Genomic DNA, 22,542 nt, shown 5'->3' on the forward strand with positions numbered 1-22,542 from the left:
TTGCAAAAGCTCCAAATCACTTGCTTGTGCCTTTGCTGACAGAATGATCTGATAAGACATGTCATGAAATGGGATTATTCAAACAGCACGACTATGTGGAATGACAAGCGTGTCCTTTGAACATGGAGCTGAATGGCTACATAAATCTGAAATCAAAAGCACATATATACGTAACTCTACATGAAACAGTAGTAATCTTTCGACTGCAGTTCTGACTGGGGGTCTTTTGTTGCTTCTGCTATTATCTTACTAAGTAGCAGCATTTTCTCAAATATTCCTCAGGTATTTCTATTCAAGCCAAATGTAAAACAGGTATCTATTTTGGGGTCCAGGTTGTAAAATAGATTAAAGGAATTTAGGTTATACTTTAAATCCTCATGTAGAGTTTATCATCAGGGGAAATCTGAGATATCTACAGTAAAGAGTGGATATCATCCTTGAGTCATTGTCTACGGGGACATTTCATTGACACATGGACTTTTATTACAGTAAATATATATTCTGTGGTCATAATGCCATGTGAAGGGGAGCACTGTGAGCAGATCTGAAAAAATGGTCTGGAGGAAAATCATAGCGGGCCTTTGTGTCTTTATAAGCATCAGAAGCTATACACTATATAATATATCTATTAACGCGCACTTTCTTTTTAGATTGCATTGTTCAAATACAGAACACCAATATCCAATGTGACTACTGTGGACTCTTAAAGGGCCAGTTCAGCACCATAAAAGAAACAGACAAACAAGCTAAAAAAATTCTGAGGTATTTAGTCATGCAAATATTGTTTATTATGCATTTTATTATGTTTGGCATTATATGCTTACATCAATGTGTGTTCTATGTTTCAACTGACTGTGAGCCAAATTTCCCCTTGGGGACAATACAGTTAAGCTGTAGTTGAAGTGTAAGGTGCAATAAAACCATAACAATCTGCATGACTACACACCACAAAGGTAGGAAAAGTTGGGGGGTTTGTTTGTTTACTTTCTTTGGAATATGGTTAGATAGACCCTTTAAGTATCTAAAATGACTTTTGATTTAAATGTATGACCATATACAGTAATATATGATATTAATAAAACGCATGTACATATACAATCCCATTATCAAAAGTATGATCTTTTGTTGACATGTATGCTGATGTGTGTTCCATTTGATGATGACGGTTACATTAAAACGTTGCTTATGTCACTCTTTTTCCTTTTTAACTTCAACATGTAGGCAAATATGTGACTTGTTCATTTTGTAAGAGATTGTATTACTCTATTTTTTCTGCAAAAATGTTGCTTAAATATATTCTTCAGCCACATTCAACCACTTAACCACATAATTGTTCTGTGAGCAGAACAGTGGACTAAAGCTATATTAAATGGAAATACAACTTCCACAACAATCTAAATAGTCTTGAACCATATCTGGAAAGATATAGAGCAATACAATCTCCTGTCTAATTTATAAAAAGATATGCTTAACACATGCCAAGACATTTGAGAACTTGAATGAGTGTTTATATTACAAGTTGCATAATACACTGTATGGAAGATGTGCTATAAGTAAATTCTGTGCATGCATATGTTTGATATCACAAAATACATGTGAGTGTGAAGAGGAGAGGGGTTGGGTCTGTGTGCATGTACGTGTTTGTGTGCACTGTGGCTAAACCACAGGCTAAACATGGGTTCACCTGGATCCTTTTGATCCTTTTGACCTTTCTCAACTTCAGCGAGAAAAAAGGGAGAGAAAAGATAAAGAGGAGATGTTTAGAATTAGCACGGTTCTAGGGTTATTGTCATGTTCCAGGAGGGGGGGGGGGCTCAGAGATGACCCTTTCAAAGAATCTGCTGGGACGATTTCTGCTCCAGGGAGTGAGGTTTCTTGGCAACAGACAAACGTCACAAACATACAATTAAAAAACAGAAACGCTGAAATATTAGCCTGTGGAAAATTGGAAATTAAAATAGTGATAAGATGTTGGTTAACAAACAGACAACGCTTAGACTGTCGTAAACAGGTAAGACACACAAACAGCTGCCAGGATCATAGACAGGACACACTGAGTGACTTAATACACACACAGGAGCTGTTAAATCCATACATCCTACCCTGTCCTGTCCTCCCCATAAAATAGCTCAGTCGACAGATGCTCCTTCACTATCTGTGGTGTCACGATGGGAAAAAAGGCCTACCTGTTCGGCACAGCACACCACTGACATACAGGGTCAGACCAAATGACTGGAGGAGATAACAATGTAAGCAATGTAAAAATGCATTCAAATCAAAGGAACCAAAAGAAAGAAGCTTACAGATCAGACTGCTCATTCATGTCCATCACAAACAGATGGTACTAAAAAAAAACAAGGACCCCGACTGATTCAGTGGCACTGCTCAGATCTCACTCTCACAGACAAAAGGCACGGGGAAAAAAACAAGCATGGCAGGAGCAACATCTCTGAAGAAAGAGAAGTGGCAGGAGGGGGATGAGGTGACAGAGCGCTTAAAAGGAGGAGGAGAAGGAGAGAGACTGGGGGACAGGATGATGAAGGTACTCACGGATGGTTAAATCCATCACTTGAGACGCCAAGCAGAAGACAGGGTGCTCAAACATTTCCCTCCTTTTCCCTATAAAAAAGGATTGGTGCATGCAAGAGGCTGGGGTCAGAGGTGGGAAGGCTAGAGGTCAGAGGCTGATGGGAAGAGGGCTGTCCAGGTGAAAATGACATTCTGGTGGGCAGGAGGCCCGGTAACAAAGCCAAATGTTATGTTGTTATTTTGAAAGAGGAGCCTCACAAGGACAGTGGGAAGTAAATTCCCATAGCATGGCAAGATAGTAAGGTGTGAATCCTTAGTATCTTTAGCACCCTGCGGGATTTCTTTCAAGGCATAAACAACATCAGAGTTTTATATGTAAATATGTATATTATCTATCTATGCATTTAATGGGTATACTGGAAGAAAAGACACAGCAAGAGAGAACAAGACATTATAAAATGTCTTGTCATTGATGTAATTTTCAAAATGTAATCCATGCCAATAAAGAAAGGCCATGTTGTTATGTCTCAAAGCACATGCAGGTGGCTGATGCTGGTTTGTAGGCATTCAATCCCAGCATTCCTTCGGTTAAAAGCTACTTATCACATAGTCACAGAGGTTAAGTAAAATGATAACTGTGGCAAAGCCCACAACTGTGAGAGAGGAGGGGTCAAAAAGCAGAGCAGACAGTGAGAACATAAGACAGAAGTGACAGGAGAGCTGCTGGTATTTCAAGGCAGGGGTGTAAAGGGGGGGGGGGGGGGGGGGGGGGGGGCAGAGTCAGCTGGAGAAATCAGAGAGGTAAGAGCTACAGTAAGATAGTGGGAGAGGGGGAGTGTGCATCAACATTCAGTTAAGCTGAACTCACAGTCCAATCATCAAATGTCAGAGGCTGGGATACTACACAGCTTGAATAGTCAAGGCAAAATGAGAGAGATCAGCACATCAATAGATTTCAGGGCTTTGGATTTGAATGCATTTTTACTCACACACCTCTACACATAAGCCAACTTGACCTACAGAACAGCACAGAGCTAAAGCAGGCCTGAAACAAAGGAGAGAGTTATTGGACTGAGAGACAGAAAGTGACTGACAAAACTGCCACAAATCATTTGGGATATGGACACAAATATACCATATACCAAATGAATTCACCGTGAGAAAGTAAAGAAATAACAGTGTCTGTTTTTCTGTTTTATTTCACACACATTTCACTATAAAACAATACAAAATGAGTACATTGCATACGCTGACATTTTAATGACCAGTATGATTCACTCCAGCAGTCATTACGTGATGTTGTGTGTTTCTGGTTACCTTCAATTTTAGCATATTCTTGAATCCGCTGGTAGTTGAGCTGAGCGGCCTGCTCCAAACATTTACGGATCACTCCTTTAACTTCTTCTTGTGGAACTGGGGTCACAATGTCCTTCATCAGGACCTACAGGCCACATTATAGAGAAATTATGTAACCTGTTTTGGTTAGATCACAGTTGTTGTTTCATGGGGTATAAAATGCTTTTTAAAAAATTTTCACAAACCCTCTCCAGCAAAGATAAAGTGGCCTTCAGAGCTCCCTCTGGGCGACCGAAGGGGAAACAATATCTACAAGAGATGATGTGGACAGAAAATATAATAACAGTGGGAAAATACCATTATGCATATTATTTTGTGACTTGAGGAAATGTGCTGCTGGTGAGTTGGCAGTCACCTGAAATTTACAATATGGTTTTCCAATATCACGCGCAACCGCTCCTTGATTTCCTCAAAGCGCTCCTTCTCGTCCACCTTCACTGTGCTCAGCCCATCTGGCCTATGAGGATCACACCCACACACTTTAACCCAGCTGAAACCCTGCAGAGGTTCAAGTTATGCAACCGCTCATCTGAGTCCAACAGAACCAAAAACAAAACACTGGCTGAAAGCTTCCAGCTCCCAGGGAACTGACTGCAAATTGTGTGAGATTTGTTTCTTGAGTTCCCTTTGTTTTACGCATAAAAGTAAATGACAGTGTCTCACCTTTTTTGCCCTTGAAAGAGTGGCATTTTGGAATCCTTTCTCTTTCTAAACTTGAATACGCCTGTTCGTTTAGAGGCAGTGCCTGGATCTGGGCTTTGGCAGCTCTTTGGGGACATTAGGGCCTCATAGCCTAGCGGACCCCAGTAATTGCTGCCCTCTCTGACTTTAACGGACGCATGGGAGGATGAATAATATGGACAGTAAGAGACTATGGCAACAAAGGACAGAGAGAAAATAAAACAAAAATGGTAGAAAACAAAGAAATATGTAGAGATATGCACTTGGTTAACAACAGAACATGTAACACAAAAAGCTGCAAAACTTAATCTTAAAAATAACATAAAAACAAACAAACATAAATATGGCACATTTACATAAATGGAAGACAAAAAAAGGATGCTTCCAAACAGGCTGACTTTTCTATTCTGTTCTTGTCCACTGTTTATGGAAATATAGTGTGCCCACCTACTCTGTACAGCTGGTTCAGTTTGCCTAAAGGAATACATTTCATATTTGTTTCAGATGAGATGTGTTTTCAAATTCTGTTCATCAATGTCACTTACAAAGCACAAACAAGAAGGGATTAGGGCACACCTGTTCCCATGGACATGGGAGGCACAAAAAGCGAAGCTGTAGTGAAGAAGAGTGGGGTCAATAATAGCCCCACTTTCTGCTCTTTCCAGTAGGTCACGCAGGTAACACAGATGTCTGTGACAACCTCGAACTCCGTTCCTGGCACAGTACTCATCCAAGACAAACACCTGGCCTGGGCTAAACCACCCCTGCACAATGTGAACACAGACAGGGATTGCATTACTGCATATCAGCTATCAAAAACACCCCACCGCCATAAATGTCTCATGTGGTAATGATATAACGGACTCACCAAGCAGCAGAAGGTGTCACTGAGCCTGTGGTCCAACGTAAGTCGCTGCACCATCTCAAAAAGGGAGGCGTGGTCAAAGCTACAGGGGTTAGCGGAGATAAACTCATCCATGCCATGTTTCTGAGCTCTGTCAGCATCTATCCAGCCAACGGCACAGGGAAAAGAACACGGTTCAGAGGAGAGGGCATCAGTGAGGCACAGGCAAACAGCAAGTCTTCGTCACGACACAGAAACACCAAGGATTTTTTTATTGTGCTACTTCTAAGGGCAAATTATAAACACTTACAGCTTACATTGTCAACTTGCATTCTGTCAGACAGCGTAAAGAGATTTGAAGTATTGGTGGATGAGATTCTATCGATCTATTGTATGTGCATGCATGCGTCTTGGTATGTCACATTCCCTGATGTTTTGCAGGGGAAATAAATCTTTAAATATCCAAAACATGTTTGAAAAAGTGCTGGTTAGATAGAATTGGATGCATTCTTCTTAATGTATTCAATAGATTCTGCCATTCGCGATTGTTTAATGTCACTCAGGTCCTGACAAATATTGGGACGTGTGCTAATAAAAAAGACAGAAATACGGCAAAAGAATAATTAATCTGAACACACTCTAATGATACAGTATAAAGTGCTTATTCAAGAAAAAAGCTAGTCTGGAGATTTGCATATTTTTCTCCAGTTATGGATCCTCGAAAGTCATACTCTTTCAGATTTTCTTTTGTTTGTCTTACTTCATAAATTTTGCCATTAACCTTCTCTGTATCAAGAGAACATTTTTTTAGACTTTAATAAAAACCTGCTTTGTGAAATTCAATGAAGAAAGAACATTAGTAACATCAACTTGTGTAAAAAAAAAAAATAAAAAAAAAAACACATAAAGAAACTATAATGAAACTCAGTAAATATGGATGAGCAAAACATTGATGGAATAATCCGTTTTTTACTCATAGATAACATCTACTAACTAAACTGCCCATAATTTCTTGAGCTGGGTAAATAATACAGCTGTCAGAGACAAAATGATGGGGACAAGGATGATTCAAAATAGATGAGAGATGCAGTCATGTCCTCGGTGTGAGTGACAGGTGTCATGTCTATGATACACTGACATGAGTGATGATGATTCGGGGGTGGGGATGGGAAGTGGCCTGATCTTGGCTGGGCAGGGCCGGGGTACCGAACAGAGCAAAAGTGACATCTGTCAACCTCCAGGTCAGTGAGAGGGAAAGGAAACGAGTGTAATGCGAGTGCTAAACATTCACTGAAATTTGCTTTGCTTTATTAAAGAAAAAGAAAAATAATAAGGTATACTTTGGGAAATGTTCTTATTTTTACTCTATTCTGAAAAGGAAAACCTGTGAGACAAAAAGTAAAATGTGGACCATCAAAATAACAGATTGTTCGAGGAAGAGGGACAAGACAGGCACAATAAGTATGTAAAAGAGGAGGACAGTTAACATGTGAGGGCTAGAAACACTGAGAGAAGACAGTCAATGGCAATAGATGTGAACCCAGTGCTGGATGAGAAGACAGTGACTGAATGGAGGAGGAGTTGATGGGTAAGACTACCTTTTAATGGGACAATAAGACAGTGGTCAAACAACTACTGGACAAAAGAGATGACTGCCAGAAGAAGATTCACTCAGCACCAAGTTAGACAGGAAGTGATGTGGTGGATCAGTGTTGAGATAGTGAGAAAACATCCGCAGAGTGAACACAAGGTGCCTGGGGTTGGGCTATGACACATAGTGAGTGGGCTACATCTCCTTTGGTTGGATTAAATGAGGAAATGGAGTTTAAGTCCAGAATACACTCAATATTACAGTAACATTACAATAATTATAATGACTTCAACCATAAATAAAATGACCAAATTCCCAAAGTGAATAGGCGAGTACTTTTGCATACATATATAAATTATCACATGCTGGAGAACAGTGTGACTTTTCATTGAGCTTTTAAATGTCATGCACATCTGCTGACCCATTTTCAAATTTGCATTTTTTTCTCTCTTTTTTTGGCATTCCTTTTTTTTTTCTCTACGCATTTGCAAGTTGACAATACTTGAATATGTTGCAGTGTATTCATGATCTCTACAGAGCACACTAACAGGCATACCACTACCGGAGATCTCTAATAGGGTAGCAATACAATTTGGTGCAAGTACATGGGTAAATAGCATGAAGCCGACAGAGGCAAAACTGTATCATTCTCTGGGAGATGGGGGAAATGAATGAAAACTCCTGTATTTGTACAAAAGTATGGACACATGACACAGGTGTTCTCCTATTCAGGCAAACAAAGGGCAGTCAAAAGAAATCAAAATGAGATCTCTCCTTGCTGGAGGTGTAACACCGGGTCTAGCCTCTTTCTACAGGCCTGTCTACCGTAGGAGGAATGAGGGGAGTCCGGAGTATTTTATCGTAAGAAGAGGCGGCATTAGCTACTCCTTGTCTTTGGCATTCAGAATACTCCGCATACATATTTGCCAACTCTCATCAAGAAAAGTTCAAAGAAAAAGAACTAAAAGCATTTGAGCCCTCTGAGGTAAAGCATGATCAACACTTAGGAAGTGTCAAAACAAATTTCACTCATGCATGAAATATATTTTTAAAAATAACTGCATCACAGACTGCCATCATCATTCACACTTTATCTACACTTCTATCTTTGAACACATTTATATAAGCATCTGATATGTTCTAGGTTTCATTTAACTGCTATAAAATAACCACCAGTTTGAACCAGGTCTTTTTATATTTATATAAAAATTATTGTAGACATTATCTTTCTCATAACTTATGTCGCGTTTTATCATCATATTGCTTTACTCTGAGGGATCCAGTCACCAATATGAATTAAGAGAGAAGGCAATTATGCAGTAACAACTATAATATCAACTTTTACCATTACTGAGTCAAATAATAAGTTCTTAGAATAAAATACATGCATCCTATACTGGCACGAATGGATGCTTATACTTTGATCCTCAAATTGAGGTTGTCAAAAACAAAAAGTTATCAACTAATATCTAAGACATGAGGCGAGACGTGAAAAAGGAGAACAGGGAAAGAAGAGAGAAAGAACGTTGCATTTGTCAGATAATCAGCGGGGATTATCTGAGCTGTGCCGGCTACAGGGAAGCACTTACCCTTGAGTCCAGCTAGAAGACAGCAGGGTAAGAAGGGACAAATCAGAATAACATAAAGACTAGCAACAAGGCTGGAGGAGAGCAATCACGAGAGACCCTGACCTAGCAGCTGCATTACTCAAGAAGGGTACAGGCAAAGCATGAAGAAGAAAACACAACTCAAAAACAACAACCTATACCAACATGAGAGTTTGTGGGCGGTGGTGTGTGAGAGTACATGTGAGGATATGTGAACTTGACAACACATGTTGAGGCATATAAAAGAGAGAGTAACAGAAAGACAGAGAGAGAGAGAGAGAGAGAGAGAGAGAGAGAGAGAGAGAGACAGAGAGAGACAGAGGGAGACAGAGAGAGACAGAGGGAGGAAGAGAGAATTTACGATCCTCATCACTCCACTGCAGTTTATTTATTCTGGATTCCGGACAAGTACTTAAGGAGTCAAGAGCTACACGTTAAGTACTGTCACTCTGTATAACCGCAGATCAAACAGAAGGCTTACTTTTAAAAGGGACATTGGCAAACACATACACTTCCCCGATAAAGTAAACCCCAAGTCAGTTTTATGTGCAAAAGATGCCTGTGTCTTTTTTAAAAGGACAGAGACTATGAAGGTCCTGGAAAGGTTGAAATAAATCAAGTGGCGACACTGTTGATGAAATTTAAAGATGCTTTAAAGGAGTACTCCACTGATTTCAGACAAAGTTTGTCAAGTCCCATTCGGATTGGCTTTATTTCTCTAGAGGAGGTAGGGTGATTTTAAAATTACCTGCACTGGTCAGTGATTTTAATCCCGTCTGGAGAACACAGTACATGGGTAATTTTTCACCCACAATCCCAGCAGTAATTACAACGAGAATGAACTACTGTTTTTCAGGGAATTGACTGGTCCTTCTGTAATTTAAAGTCCGTCAAGAGCGACTTTTATTTTAGTGTGGATCTCTGAGTTTTTTTAAGCGTGCAGAGCTGCTTGTCCTTCTACTTTATTTAAAATTTTTGTTTATCAGCTCAGAATGAAATTAAGTCAATTGGAAGTCAATAATGAACACATCAACACATTTGGGAACCAATATGATGACAAAACTCATAAAATGTGCTATCTGGTCGGCTCCAGGTAGTTACAGGTTTTATCTTTTGAGGGTTTTTTTGCTTTTATTTATGTTTTGGAAAATTGGCACCTTTAAAAATATGCCAAATTAGCTAATAGCCGTACTGTTGCAATGTACCCATGTATGTACAAACAACTATAACTGGATTACCTTGATACTGCGGAAAACTTAAAATTGTTATTCTTCTTCCGCAAGTTCTGAAGTGGCTTTTTTCTAAACGGCTTTATGGACATTTCTTTGCAATGTACATCGAAGCTAATCATCTCCTCTGGAAGTCAAACTGAATAATATCAATATGTGTTTTATGTCTGTGTGGTAGTATAGTAGAGTGTGTATAGTATTAACTAACTCCAGGCATTGGGGGTCTAACGAAATGCTAGAGAAAAACGCTATCGAGTTGCATCATGGGAAGGAGGAGTGTTTTTTTGGTTTGGCCCACACTAGAGACTGAGTCAGCTATTTCCCTCTTTATTATTGACCCCTTTTTTTTTAAAGCTATCTCTCACAAGTTCCTAAACATTACGAAAGTGAAACACAAAATGGAGTAACCCTTTAAGCCTTCTTTGGATAAACGTATTATAATTTGTATAATTGTCTGTACAGCCTATTATGCAAATTATATTATAAATTCCACCACAATAAGCTTTTCGACATTTAATAGAAAACTTCCAGATGTGATCTGTATTAAGTCACATTCTAGTATGAAACTGTCTGACTGGGGAAGAAATACAGATTCTTGTGAACAAAACTTGTGGCGATCACTCAGAACCTTCATAGGACTTGTTTTTGATCAGTCCACTGCAGCAGAGTCAGGAGGCTGTATTATGTTATGGTCCCAGTGCCATTCAAGACCACCAGGGGGTGAAACATGTACGCGTGGTGTGCCACAATGTTTCAGGGAGGGGGGAGGAGGTCTGTGCCACTGTGAGGAGGCTTTGAATGGCAACAGCTGGCATCAGAGGAGTCAACTAACCACAAGAACGATCACATACTGGACAAAGAAACCAATGGAGAAACAACATAGAATTTATGTGATAGGATTCTGAGTAACTGATCCAATTCATGTCTTTATAGTTTTACTCCAACAGTTTGATTAACAGATAGTGAAATAAACCTGGGGCTTTTTAAAATTATTACTATACTATTATTATTACTATAACACTGGGGGCCTATTTTTTAGTCTTAGTAAATAATGCCAATTATTTTTTTACATTTCATCTAGGAAAGAAATAAAGACATTGTTCATTGTTTGAGTTGAGAAAATCAATCATTCTTAAACTATGGAGTCAAAAGATGCACACAAAAAGTCATGTTTTTCTGAATAGCAGGATCTATTATTGTGGATTTGTAAAAAAGTATGTGAAGTTCAGTAGCTCAGAAAGGTCTATGTTAGTGTTGTTATGGGCAAATATACTCTAATTTCTCTAAAGTAAGTAAGCGACTGACAGCATAGGTCAAACCCAACTTGAGTATATAAAGATCATGTGAAGAAAAATGTTGCTGGCAGAATTTATGGTGAAAAATAAATAAAAAATATAATATATCATATAATTTTCCCTTCTTTAATGAGGGGAGACACAAGAGACGGTTACAACAGAAGTTGGTACAGATGCCACACTACTGTAGACACTCTTACCTTCACTTTGCTACCTGACCTGTGGGCTGCTTAGAGGTGCAAGTACAGTGACAGATTGATTAAAACTTAAGACATGTTGTCTGGCTTAACCCATTCAGTGACAAGCGAACCATCTGAGAAACTGTCTCAGAACCCTGGCTGCCTTTACAGCTGCCCTCTAAAGCTACGACTGGATTAAAAGAGGCCTACGGTTAGGACAGGAGCAGCACACCCTGCACTGTCAGTCTAAATTCAACCCCAGCAGGCTTGAATGTTCGAATGTTATGTGTGGTGACCTATTTATTTTTTGAAAGAAAGTGCGCACGCCATGTCCTGCTGCTGTATGATAAATTATTTTTCAGAGTTGGTTGTTCCTTGTGAACAGACTGATGGAATAGCATGGAATTGCACCTTTAAACACTGTGGGAGTGGTGAAAATGAGTGGAAGTCCATCAGATGCTGAAGGGATCTGTGAGATCAAGGCGTGTGTGCGTGCTTGTGTGTTAGTTCTACCAGCACATTTTGTGACTGCAGTGGGGAGCGCATGGCGTGAAACATTATGGGTTAGAGCTTTCACTGCTTTGTGGATGAAAACTGCTTTCTGCATAAGTGACAGTGTTGTGTTTCGGGCTACTTACAGAACTGAGAAATGGGAGCATCCATTTGGGCTGAGGCACCCCCTTTGGAGTTAAGCTTCTGGACCTGAGTGGGCGGGACAGGCTTGTGGGACTGGCCAGTGGCGCGATACATGGCCTGGACCCACAAGATGCGGTCCTGCTCATCATCGCTGGCAAACATCACAGTGTCGCCTTCCTTCACTGCATTGAAGAAGGCCCTGCCACCATCCAAGCCTGAGACAACAGGATGTTAAAGCTCCTTTTATCTTGTGTTATATTGTAATGTCATCATCATATTGTATTTTTTTTTTCTTTCATTACTGTTTTAATGTTTTATTTCTTTAAAAGCCCTTCTAGGGCCAGGTGCTGGAAATTGCTAAAAACACTATGGTACACACATTGGATTGCTCTTTTCAGTTTATCTATGTTAGATGTATTGGTCCCTAATAAAAATAAACCAAATTTAAAAAAAAGAACATGTGGTAAGTGCTTTACAGTAGTTATACCATGTAAAGGTGTGCCTTCTCACCTGGCTGGGGGTCACTGTAGTCCACAGTATACCCATCCAGCTGGAGAAGCTCCTGCGGTTCTGACTTTTTCTCTCTGTAGCTGCACATGGCGAATGTATACTGACTCACCTACAACACAAAGGATGCTGTTATGATCTTGGGAAATTTCAATGACCAAATTAAGAGTCGACACATTTCCTCTTTTCCTGCATATCTGCATATAAACAATACCAATATGTGCAACCTTTCATTCTGGAGATGTTGATATTATGACTCAGTAGTTTAAAGGGAAACGTTTTTATTTTTACAATGACCCACCTGCACAAGAACAAAGAACCGCTTCTTCCAGCGCTTCCAAACATTCTTCCCAAAAGCCCACAGGTATCTGTCAAAACATTGTCCACACACAAGGAAACAAAACCCAGTCCACATGTCACAACAAAAACTGATTGGTGCACATACCTAGTGCACACAAACAGTTCATTAGATTTGATATAAAAGATGTGGTTTGCTATAGAACTGAGAATAGTTGAACAACATTCTTTAGATGAATAGCATAATGGTTATATAAATGAAACATGATTCAGGTTGTCTTCAATATTTTGAGTTTTTTGGCAAACTACACACTGGTATCCACCAGGGGGAGTAGTATACCTCCAACTGTTTTTCCATGGTAGGTGACTAGAAATGAGGCCAAGGAGCTGAGAGGGCTGGAGGAAAAACAAGGAAAAATGAAAGGCATACAGGAAAAACCATGGCTATTTGGCAACGTATCTCTTACCCACAGTGTTTCATGTTTTGTGGTTTGTCCATACGTATGGCCAGTTTGATCTTCAGATCTTGGTCAGGGCATGCCTTAGTCACAGTCATCTTATGGAGTTCGGACTGCTTGGGGCTGTTAGGAGTTGGGTGGAGGACAACCTGTGCTCAAATGAAAAAGACAGCCAGAACTTATTCATAATTATCAGCGATTGATCTCATCCTGTGCAACATACAGCAACACCAATCGGTGTGTTTGCAAGGGCTGGTGATTATGTGTGTTTGTGTTTCACATTTTTTGAACGGGAAAGAATCAAGAGAGTCAGGGTAGAGAAGTAGAACAGTGCTTTGCTCTGCCTCCCCAAAGAGGAGGCCTAATCTCTCTTTACTGAGTTAAAGAGCTTTGAGGAAGCCTGCCTTCCTGCCAACGCAACTGCAGTGAGAGTTCAAAGAGCCTTGTCACAGCCAAGGTCACTGCCGCTACAGGGACGTCTGAGGCGGCACTGCTTGACTGCAAACCAGCAACGCCACCTTCATTAACCATCCATCACAGTAACTATACACATTTACGCCTCAGGAAAGTGCAGGGTGGAGAACTGATGAATGTTTCGGCTCTCTCTGCATTTGAAATAATGTTGAAAGATTGGAAATCTGGTGTTAAAAATGGGAAAAGTCAGCCCGCTTTTATCTTCTGAGAGAAGTACAGCAGAACAATTCAATTGGGTACTGGTCAAACACAAGCATAATGTGAAAGTATCAAAATGAGAAGTGTTTGCACAAGCACACACATAATGTGTTGTTCCCTCTTCCAGTACTTGCGAAAATGCTCAAATAAAAATTCAGTGAGACTAGAGCTGAGTTTTTTTCGTAAGTGCAAAAGATTTTGTAATCTCAACAACCTCTTTCTCATGTTTAACTTGCAAAAAAATTCAAAAGGTTATGTCTGAATCACATTCAAGTTACGGTACACTGGAGACTTAATAAAACCACACAGTGACAGAGTAGAGAGAATTTTAGAAAATTCTTGTGAGACTGGCTCTGTCTGTATTTCTAGGTTTGGTGTTCATTTACGTGACATGTGAGTCCTGATTGCAGTGTTCTCATGGCTGTGTTGAAATCAGAGTATTTATGTGTTGGTAAAAATAAAACAAACAGAATTGTTACCCTGCCCAGTTCTTTGTCCTCCAGTGCCAGCACACCTGTGCTCTCTGTAAACAGTTTCACCTTGACAGCAGGCAGAGGGTGTGTGGTGGTGAAGTCCCCTTGGGTCCCCCAACTGTAAGACACAACAAAAGACACTCTAGAGGTTAGCTTCCATGGCAGCACGATAGTCTTCCCACACAATGACTTCAACTCCAGCAATCATTGAATTGCTTTTTTGTCAATAAAAGCTAACACCTGGAAGAGCGATTTCACTTCCTTCCTTTCATTTTTCAACTGAAATCACAGAAAAAGTCAGTAAACAACATCAAATAAAATTACTGGGATTGATTGCTGTGTAAAGCAAATTATACAGATATCAAAGGAATAAAATTCCTGTTTTGAGATCCTTTACGTTAGGAGAGACGCTCACACACACACAGACAGCACAGTATATCGTTTTTACCACAGAAACACAGATCATGGGGAACTGTCTTTTATAAAAGAAGAAATACTGCAGAGTCACAGATCTACAGAGTCACAGATCTACAATATGTCCAAGTCAGGATAAAACCACAGAAGATAAACACACACACTTTATTTTGTCGCACTGTTATTTTCCTAAATGCATTCCTGCTATTTATACACCAGACGTCTTTAAAGCTGCACTTGGCAAGATTTTTATATAACAAAACACCTATCTTATCAGCCAAGCCAATTTTGTGGGTCTGCTACAGAGAGTGGCAGAGAGATGCTACAGACTGGCTAAAATTAACTTCTGTTGTCAAGTGTATTGTATTTCTTGCTGGCATATCTCAAAAACAAGATAATTTACTTATATAGCATCTTTTAAACACAAAGATAAGTCAAAGTTGTTTTAGCATAAAAAAGAAAGTGAGAAAATAAAATAAATGAATGTACAATCAAATGTAATAACATACAAAAACAGATTGAAGACAAAAACACAAATAAATAAATTTAAAAATTCATATTTTAAGCAGACAGCATGCTAGATGGAAGACATTCAAGCTCATATTCACACGGAGAGGCAGTTAAAGGTCTCCAGTGCACCTGACCTGCATATTTTTATACTTGGGGAAGAAACCAAAGCACCTGGAGGAAACATGGTTGAGACCCGAACTGAGGCGATAGTCCGATAGTATTTCTCAGGCCTCCCCCTGTAGTTTCAGCTCGTACGGCCCAATCCCAATGTCCACACTAACAGACTCACAGTCTGTGAGGGCTTAGGGCTGCCACTCTCTCGTGGGCATTTTGAGCTTTGATCTTTGACATTTCGACCTTTTTTAAACCTACATTTCATAGCATTGTGGCGTGAAACACGGAGGTTACCAGAGGAAGCCGGCAGTGAAAGTCTGCTTTGACTTACATGCCGCCAATGGGGGACAATATCCACTGTCCACAGTTCAATGTACATATGCGAACATTGTTTTACAATAGACTCAAGTAAAATATACCTATCTACCTAATGTACCTATCCTGTAAGAGCAAACTAATAATGACTAAACCTCACCACCAGCTACACCTCCACGAGCCCAAAGGATTAAACCAAACAAAACCCACATGGAAAATGCAGTTCATTGTAATCCTGTTACACAACGTATATACGGGCTTTTGTTACTTCTTGCTGCCATGTGGGGCTGCCAACATGTTATGCTGCCTTGTGCAGCCCTAGCAACATAATAGAAATGCCTGAATTCTCTCTCTTTAGTGTGGTACATGGTGGACATGGTGTCAATTTCCAGCCTTGGAAAGCTGTTTTTCTTGTAACCATTTCTAACATTCGTAATTAATTGCAATTTAATGTACACAAAGATGCTGCAGTTCTAATGTGCACAAAGCGCTCATGACGGACTGTGATGGTCGGTGACGAGCTAGTGCTGAGCTGTGTTGATTTCAGATGGAAGCATTGTACTGGCATGAAGGTGACCTTGTGGATCAATCTAAGGTCTATTAACGGATGTGACAGTGCTGTGGTCCTACAGCTATTTCTCCAAAATATATCATATATAACTGTGTCTGCTCAAGTGGGTCAAATGGGAAATAAAGAGCAGAATTACTAGACAATAGAAATAATTGTCTTTGCAACGTTAGCAATTTCAACCCCTTAATCAATTTATCAAAGTAAAGTGTAAAATCACAATAGTAAGCCTGAGCACACAGTTACCAAATACAAGCAATTACTGTATGCAAATAACCTGCAGTAGTTTATATACACTAATACATCAATCTCATGTGTGTTTCTGCATGTTTTTTCCGTGTACACATGTGGGTACCGGTGCACACACACGCAGACACACACATACACATGCATAACCCTCGCCTTGTTCTCCTCTAATCCCTTCTCTCATTCATGTCCCTCCATCTCTCTCACACTCTCTTCATAAAATGGCTCTTGAATTAGGGAGATCAGAGGAAGACATTTGGGCCCTAAAATAGCTCGCATTTGCATGAATGTTTCATGGTCATTTTCTCTTGTATCCTGTGCTGTGCAATACTGGTTCAATAGATGAGAAAAAAGGTAGATATATTTAGTAGAAGATATATTTGCCTTCAGCAGGACACCAGTATTGTTATGAATCTGGTCAAGATGTGAGGTAATAAAATATTTTAGGATACGTGCAAACTGTTCAGACTTTCAAAGGATAGATGGCAATTTACAAACTATGCCATTTCATTTCATATTTGAGAAACTGTGGGATTACACAATTACTTTTCACACCTTCATCGGTTCAGTCAGAAATCTAGTCAAAAAGGGTTTTTTGTTCAGCTGTGAATCATGAATGACTAAAGTTGCTTTTGTTTAGGGGGTCTGCTGTCAAGGCTCATCCCAATACTACACCAAAATATATATACCGAAAACCAATAATTAATTAAGTGCATGTTCACTATTCTGATATTCTGCTGATCTGGACCAAATAATTGATACTTTTCAAGAGGAAAAAAGAAGCAAATTGAGGTTTTGCTTAACTGCACAGTCCCATTTCTTTTAAAATACGGTGTCTCGCATGCAAAGTGCCTTTGAGAGGGAATGATGCATCATAGCACACAAGCAAGAGCACTGGATATGCCTTCCTACATCCAAGAATACACTGACATTCAGGAGAATTTGGCAATGTAAGCTTACTGCTTTTTCTTGCAAGTAAGGTTTAGTCAGGGCGTCTTAAGCAAATCCACAGGAGGCACCAAAGATCAAAAAAAATAATGGGACAGGATCTCAATAGTACAAGTTTAAAATGAACATTGTTAAATTATTGAAAAGATAGTTAAAAAGATTGAAATTACATTTTCACTTTGGTTGAAATAAATAATTAAAAAGCCTTCTTTGTCTAGAGCCTGTAAGTTACTGCCAGTAGTAATTTATACACAGTCACAGACTGTGGATAAAATGACATTATGTAGGTATGTAAGGAATGGTCTCACATATGTTCTAAAAAATTTGCCCTGCCTGTTCACGGAGGAAGGCATCAGCTGAAATATTTGTGCCTGTTACTCTTGATTGAAGTGGGACTGCTGGCAATACCTGTTAATAATTTCCTTTTCGTGTTTTAAAGGTCCGATTTTTATTTAACTATGGCTACCAAACCCAAACATAAATGGACCACCATGAAACATAAACATAGAAAAATTTGGGGGACTTTTTGAAAATATGATTCAATATGACTCTAAACTTAGCCAGCTGATGCATTTGATTTTGACATTTTATGTACAGATAACTAAAATGATTAATTATGTAGTGTAAACTGCTGCTTTGCATACACATTCATGTTTATCTTCTTTGTAAGGATCACCAGAGGTTGTTTTTTTATAGTCATAAGAAACATCTGGAAGCTGAAGCTTGTGAATTCTACCAACAATGTGGTCCATCCTTCCATCCATCTTCATCCGCTTATCCGGGGTCGGGTCGCGGCGGCAGCAGCTCCAGCAGGGGACCCCAAACTTATCTTTCCCGAGCCACATTAACCAGCTCTGACTGGGGGATCCCGGGGCGTTCCCAGGCCAGTGTGGAGATATAGTCTCTCCACCTAGTCTTGGGTCTTCCCCGAGGCCTCCTCGCAGCTGGACCTGCCTGGAACACCTCCCTAGGGAGGCTTCCAGGAGGCATCTTTAGCAGATGCCCAAACCACCTCAACTGTGTGGTGTGGAAAATAATTTACACTCAGATGATGTGCACATGCATGGCATACATTCAGGCCCTTACGTTGGCTTGGATGCTTCTGCTTGATCAGTCTGGAGCTTCTCGCCTCCCTCTACCTCCATGGTGCAGTAGACAATCCTGTTCGGAGCCAGAGACTTCAGCCCCTGCACTTCCATGATCACCACCTAGGAAGCACAGACACCACAGTGAAGGTTACAGACGGAGTGAGTGATTCATCTCTTGGAAGAAGTCATAGAGCAAAAAGTCACATGAGCAGGCAGCAAATCCTTCCAGTGTGATAGATATTTTAAAATTGCTTTGCCAGCTACAATCACTATTTACACTTGTAGCCGGTGCCCACATATTACTAAAATGTAGATTTAGGTGGATTTTCTACCACAGCACATAAAGATTACAACCACCCTTCCTGTTAAGTACAACTCTCTATCATCGAAACTGCTTGCAGGCATAATCTACCACATCAAATCTTATACGTAGTCTTTAATCGCTCAGTGAATACAATATAGTACAAACACTGCCAGGGGTATCTCTTATATTGTAGCTGTAAATTCCTAGTGGGACAACCAAAGACAGAAATATGTGGTGTCAGAATAATACATCTACTTTGAATGAAAGCATCCACCAGATCCACTAAATTTTTCATGTTGGAAGAGAGTAATTTAGCTGGCGCTTTTATCCAAAGCGACTTACAATTGCTATATATGTCAGGGGTCGCACTCCTCTGGAGCGACTAGGGGTTAAGTGTCTTACTCAGGGACACATTGGTGGATGTCACGGTTGGAATCAAACCCAGGTCTCTCACACCAAGAGCATGTTGGCACACATTAAAAAATCATGACATGAATTTTGATGCAAATGGAAGTCTACCAAAAAACTATAAGAACTAGTTAAATGAGAATATAGGCAATGTTCATTTATAGCTGATCTAAAATAAAGTGCTGCATTTATAACATGATTGAAATAGAAAGATTTTTTCACTCTCCAAAAGTACTTTAAAAATTACTACAATAAACATGAAGTATCTCTGAACGTGATCGCCATACTAATATTTCCATGTTTTTACCCTACAGGGATAAAAAAAAAAAATGCTGAAGGATTTGTTCTTTATTAAGGCTGATTCCAAGTAGAGTCTCCCAGTTTGTTGCTGAGGGATTTCTGGCAGCTGCTGCAGCCAACCACTTGGAAAGTAAACAGACTTGAAAAATGAGCCTTTACCAAAGCACTGTGGAATTACCTCACACAAATAGCTAATTGCTGCTGTTGTGCTAATAACTTCTGCATTCAGAGTCGTGCCCACTTCTGTGCGAAGGATAAGAAAAACAGGGTCATATTCTTTGCACATTATGTACTTCCTGATTCTGAAATGGCACTGCATTATAAGGAAAGAGGTGCGACTTCTCCCTGTTCGGTGGTGATAGCTTAACTCAGACAAGATGATAAAAATATGAGTCACATTCCCCTTTAAAGAGCAGGTAAAAGGGTTTGTGCGTGTGTGTGTGTGTTCTTCACATAGCTTCTGTTCAACCCCCACAAGTCTGCTGCTTTCTATACTTAGTTTCAAGCAGACAAGTAGTCGACGACAGCTCTGATTTATGAGTTCTGGTTTAGGTAGATGTAGTTTTGAGTTTAGATATTTTAATGAGATAATGTTTGCCACTTCCAGCTATAGTTAGAAATCCTGAGAAATGTATATCAAATTGATCACTTTGTAACGCAAGGTGGATTTCACTCACATTTGATTAAACATTCACATCTAGCCTCCTTCCCAATGCACTATACCTCCAAAGTGAAGGACAGAACCACATCGGACTTGGACAGCGTGTTCTCGTCCTCTTGGCCCATGTCGATGATGGAGGTGTTGTGTCCCCGTTTCAACTTTTGGAGTTTGAACTCCCCTCCCTTGGACACGGGCATGCTCTCCAGATTGGCCATCAGCTGATTCACCGAGGACTTGAGCTCCTCGATGTACATGGCCTCCATCTCTTTAGACACAAATTTGGGGAACTTACCACCCTGTTGACGAGACAGACCCAGTAAACAATCAAAATCTTGATGAAGGTTGACAAAGAGGTAAATAAATGATTTTCCAATATGCTAAAAGCATGCTAGAAGCAAGATTTGTCTGACTGTCTCTTTTTCAGATGATCAATGCCTAATTTAGCGTAAATAAAATATAGTAAAATGTGTAAAAATACATCCTTTGAAATAGTACAATATTTATAACTGTGGGAGGAAGCTCCCACTATGATGTTTACACAAGTTACACCATTAGTGACATGTGACCTACATAACAAAGCACATTAAAAACAATCCCCCGCTGAGTCTGACTCACCCTGGCAATCTGGTCCGCCATCTGAAGACGACCATCCAGCTCTCTTCTGATCTGTGCAGCCTGCTCGTCCAGGTTGTCCAACTGTTGACATAAAAGGAGAGGAGCAGGCCAGTGAAGTCCACAAATACCTTTTAAATAAGCCAGTGGTCAGGGTCAAAGATCTCCTACATCTCCATGCATCATTTATCTTACCATGAAAGATGAGAAATCCAAGATATCCTTTAATGTGGCACACATTTACATTTATTGTTGATAATGTGTAATGATACATTTGGGGTTTTTTTAGTATTGAAAATTACATGTTAAATAAATATATTTCCTGACCATTTACCCAGGGCAAACCTCCTTGTGACCTGCACAGAGAAGAGCAGGTATAAATGACGAATGGATGGACATCCTGTCCTCCTGACTAGTCACCTCAATGGTTTTAAAACAGTGCAGATAAATTACTAAGTAAAGGAAAATCTGTGATGTCGTTGTTGTCATGAACATTGTTGTTGTCATCTTCATTCATGAAATTAATGGCACCCAGTGAAGTTTTTGACCGCTAGAAGTGCTACAGAGCAGGGTTTTTAAGAGTGGGTACCCATTTTGTTTCACGTACACAACAATATACATGCATGCTTGCGGGCATGCAGTTAACACCATAAACATGCTGCCGTCAGCTTCATGCTATTCTACTGGTCAACTGTCGGTGGTGGTGACACGGAAAGAAGCGCAGCAATGCGCTTTCTAAGGCAGAGAAGAGTAAGAATGCAAACTCACAAATATGGATGTAACATTGAATTATTTAAAATATTAGAAAAATAGGCTTGGCAGATGATTTATGGAGAAGAAAATGCATGTGACACATTTGGTAGACCTCAAGGACACACAGAGAGTAAGAAAATGGTCAAAATCGATGAAGCAGAACCAGAGATATCATCTTTTTTTATTCCATGCAATCATCATTCTTGTCAAAGCCTGGCGCCCACATATACTGTATTCTGTTTCCCCAGGACCAGTAAATAGACTTCGACGTGAGAAATCAGTGGAATTCCCCTTTAATGTAAAAAATGTGTTCATTTGGCCCCCCTTAGATATCAGTCATTTAAATCCGGCTATACCTCACAAGCATGTTGAATCAAATGTGACCACGCAATCCGAAAGGTGCTCATGCAGATTGGGAATGATGACGAATAGCGTAGCAGGGCATAAAAAAGCTGATTAGAGCTCCAGTTTGTCCTCATGGGCTGCAATCATAGCAGCATGGTGTGGCAGCACACATGAATGGATCAAAATCAAAAAGAAATTCATCACACCCTAGGAACCGTGCTGCCATCACCATAGAGACCGTGAATGGACCACTGTTTGTGGAGAGGTCTTCCTGCAATTTTCCCCTTTCTTGTTGATTTCAATCAGCAGACTGAAAATTCAACTCTCTGTCGAGCTGAGAGAGGGCAGTAAAAGTAAAGATTATATCTGTAAATTAAGAGTCAAATACATTCACAGCGATAAGGAAAAGCCTGGACTTGAAGGAGTTGTTACAAAATGTTTTGGCACATTGAGACAAAACCAGTTGTAACATGATGTCTTTAAAAGGTTTGAACACTGCCTGCATTGGACAATATCAGCTCCAGGCAAAGTTGCCTGACGTCTGTTAGCCTAGTTTTTGCCCTGGAGTAACAAAAAGCAGAGAAATTCATGGCTCTCTCACA

At 39.9% G+C, this 22,542-nt stretch overlaps 1 protein-coding gene across 13 annotated transcripts in view; it reads right to left on the minus strand.

Annotated features, from left to right (window-relative positions):
• Window positions 1-22,542, minus strand: part of cadpsb (Ca2+-dependent activator protein for secretion b) — a 67,298-nt gene that overhangs the window by 18,720 nt on the left and 26,036 nt on the right. For 5 of the 13 annotated variants that reach the window (XM_038697822.1, XM_038697818.1, XM_038697815.1 and 2 more), the window contains exons 4-18: window positions 20,846-20,926; window positions 20,293-20,526; window positions 18,556-18,677; window positions 14,361-14,472; window positions 13,219-13,358; window positions 12,756-12,822; window positions 12,458-12,566; window positions 11,950-12,162; window positions 8,591-8,602; window positions 5,435-5,571; window positions 5,143-5,330; window positions 4,241-4,342; window positions 4,071-4,134; window positions 3,847-3,970; window positions 1,685-1,717 (exon numbers count right to left, since the gene is read on the minus strand). In XM_038697822.1, the coding sequence (XP_038553750.1) occupies window positions 1,685-1,717; window positions 3,847-3,970; window positions 4,071-4,134; window positions 4,241-4,342; window positions 5,143-5,330; window positions 5,435-5,571; window positions 8,591-8,602; window positions 11,950-12,162; window positions 12,458-12,566; window positions 12,756-12,822; window positions 13,219-13,358; window positions 14,361-14,472; window positions 18,556-18,677; window positions 20,293-20,526; window positions 20,846-20,926 (1,738 nt within the window). Of the gene's footprint in view, window positions 1-1,684; window positions 1,718-2,550; window positions 2,620-3,846; window positions 3,971-4,070; window positions 4,135-4,240; window positions 4,343-5,142; window positions 5,331-5,434; window positions 5,572-8,590; window positions 8,603-11,949; window positions 12,163-12,457; window positions 12,567-12,755; window positions 12,823-13,218; window positions 13,359-14,360; window positions 14,473-18,555; window positions 18,678-20,292; window positions 20,527-20,845; window positions 20,927-22,542 lie in introns of all 13 variants that reach the window. The other 8 variants (XM_038697823.1, XM_038697820.1, XM_038697817.1 and 5 more) reach the window with 4 other exon arrangements.

This window comes from Micropterus salmoides, unplaced genomic scaffold (assembly GCF_014851395.1).
Source record: "Micropterus salmoides isolate LMB-PRFRI ecotype aquatic unplaced genomic scaffold, ASM1485139v1 Ms_hic_scaffold_4, whole genome shotgun sequence".
Classification (NCBI taxonomy): Eukaryota; Metazoa; Chordata; class Actinopteri; order Centrarchiformes; family Centrarchidae; genus Micropterus; species Micropterus salmoides.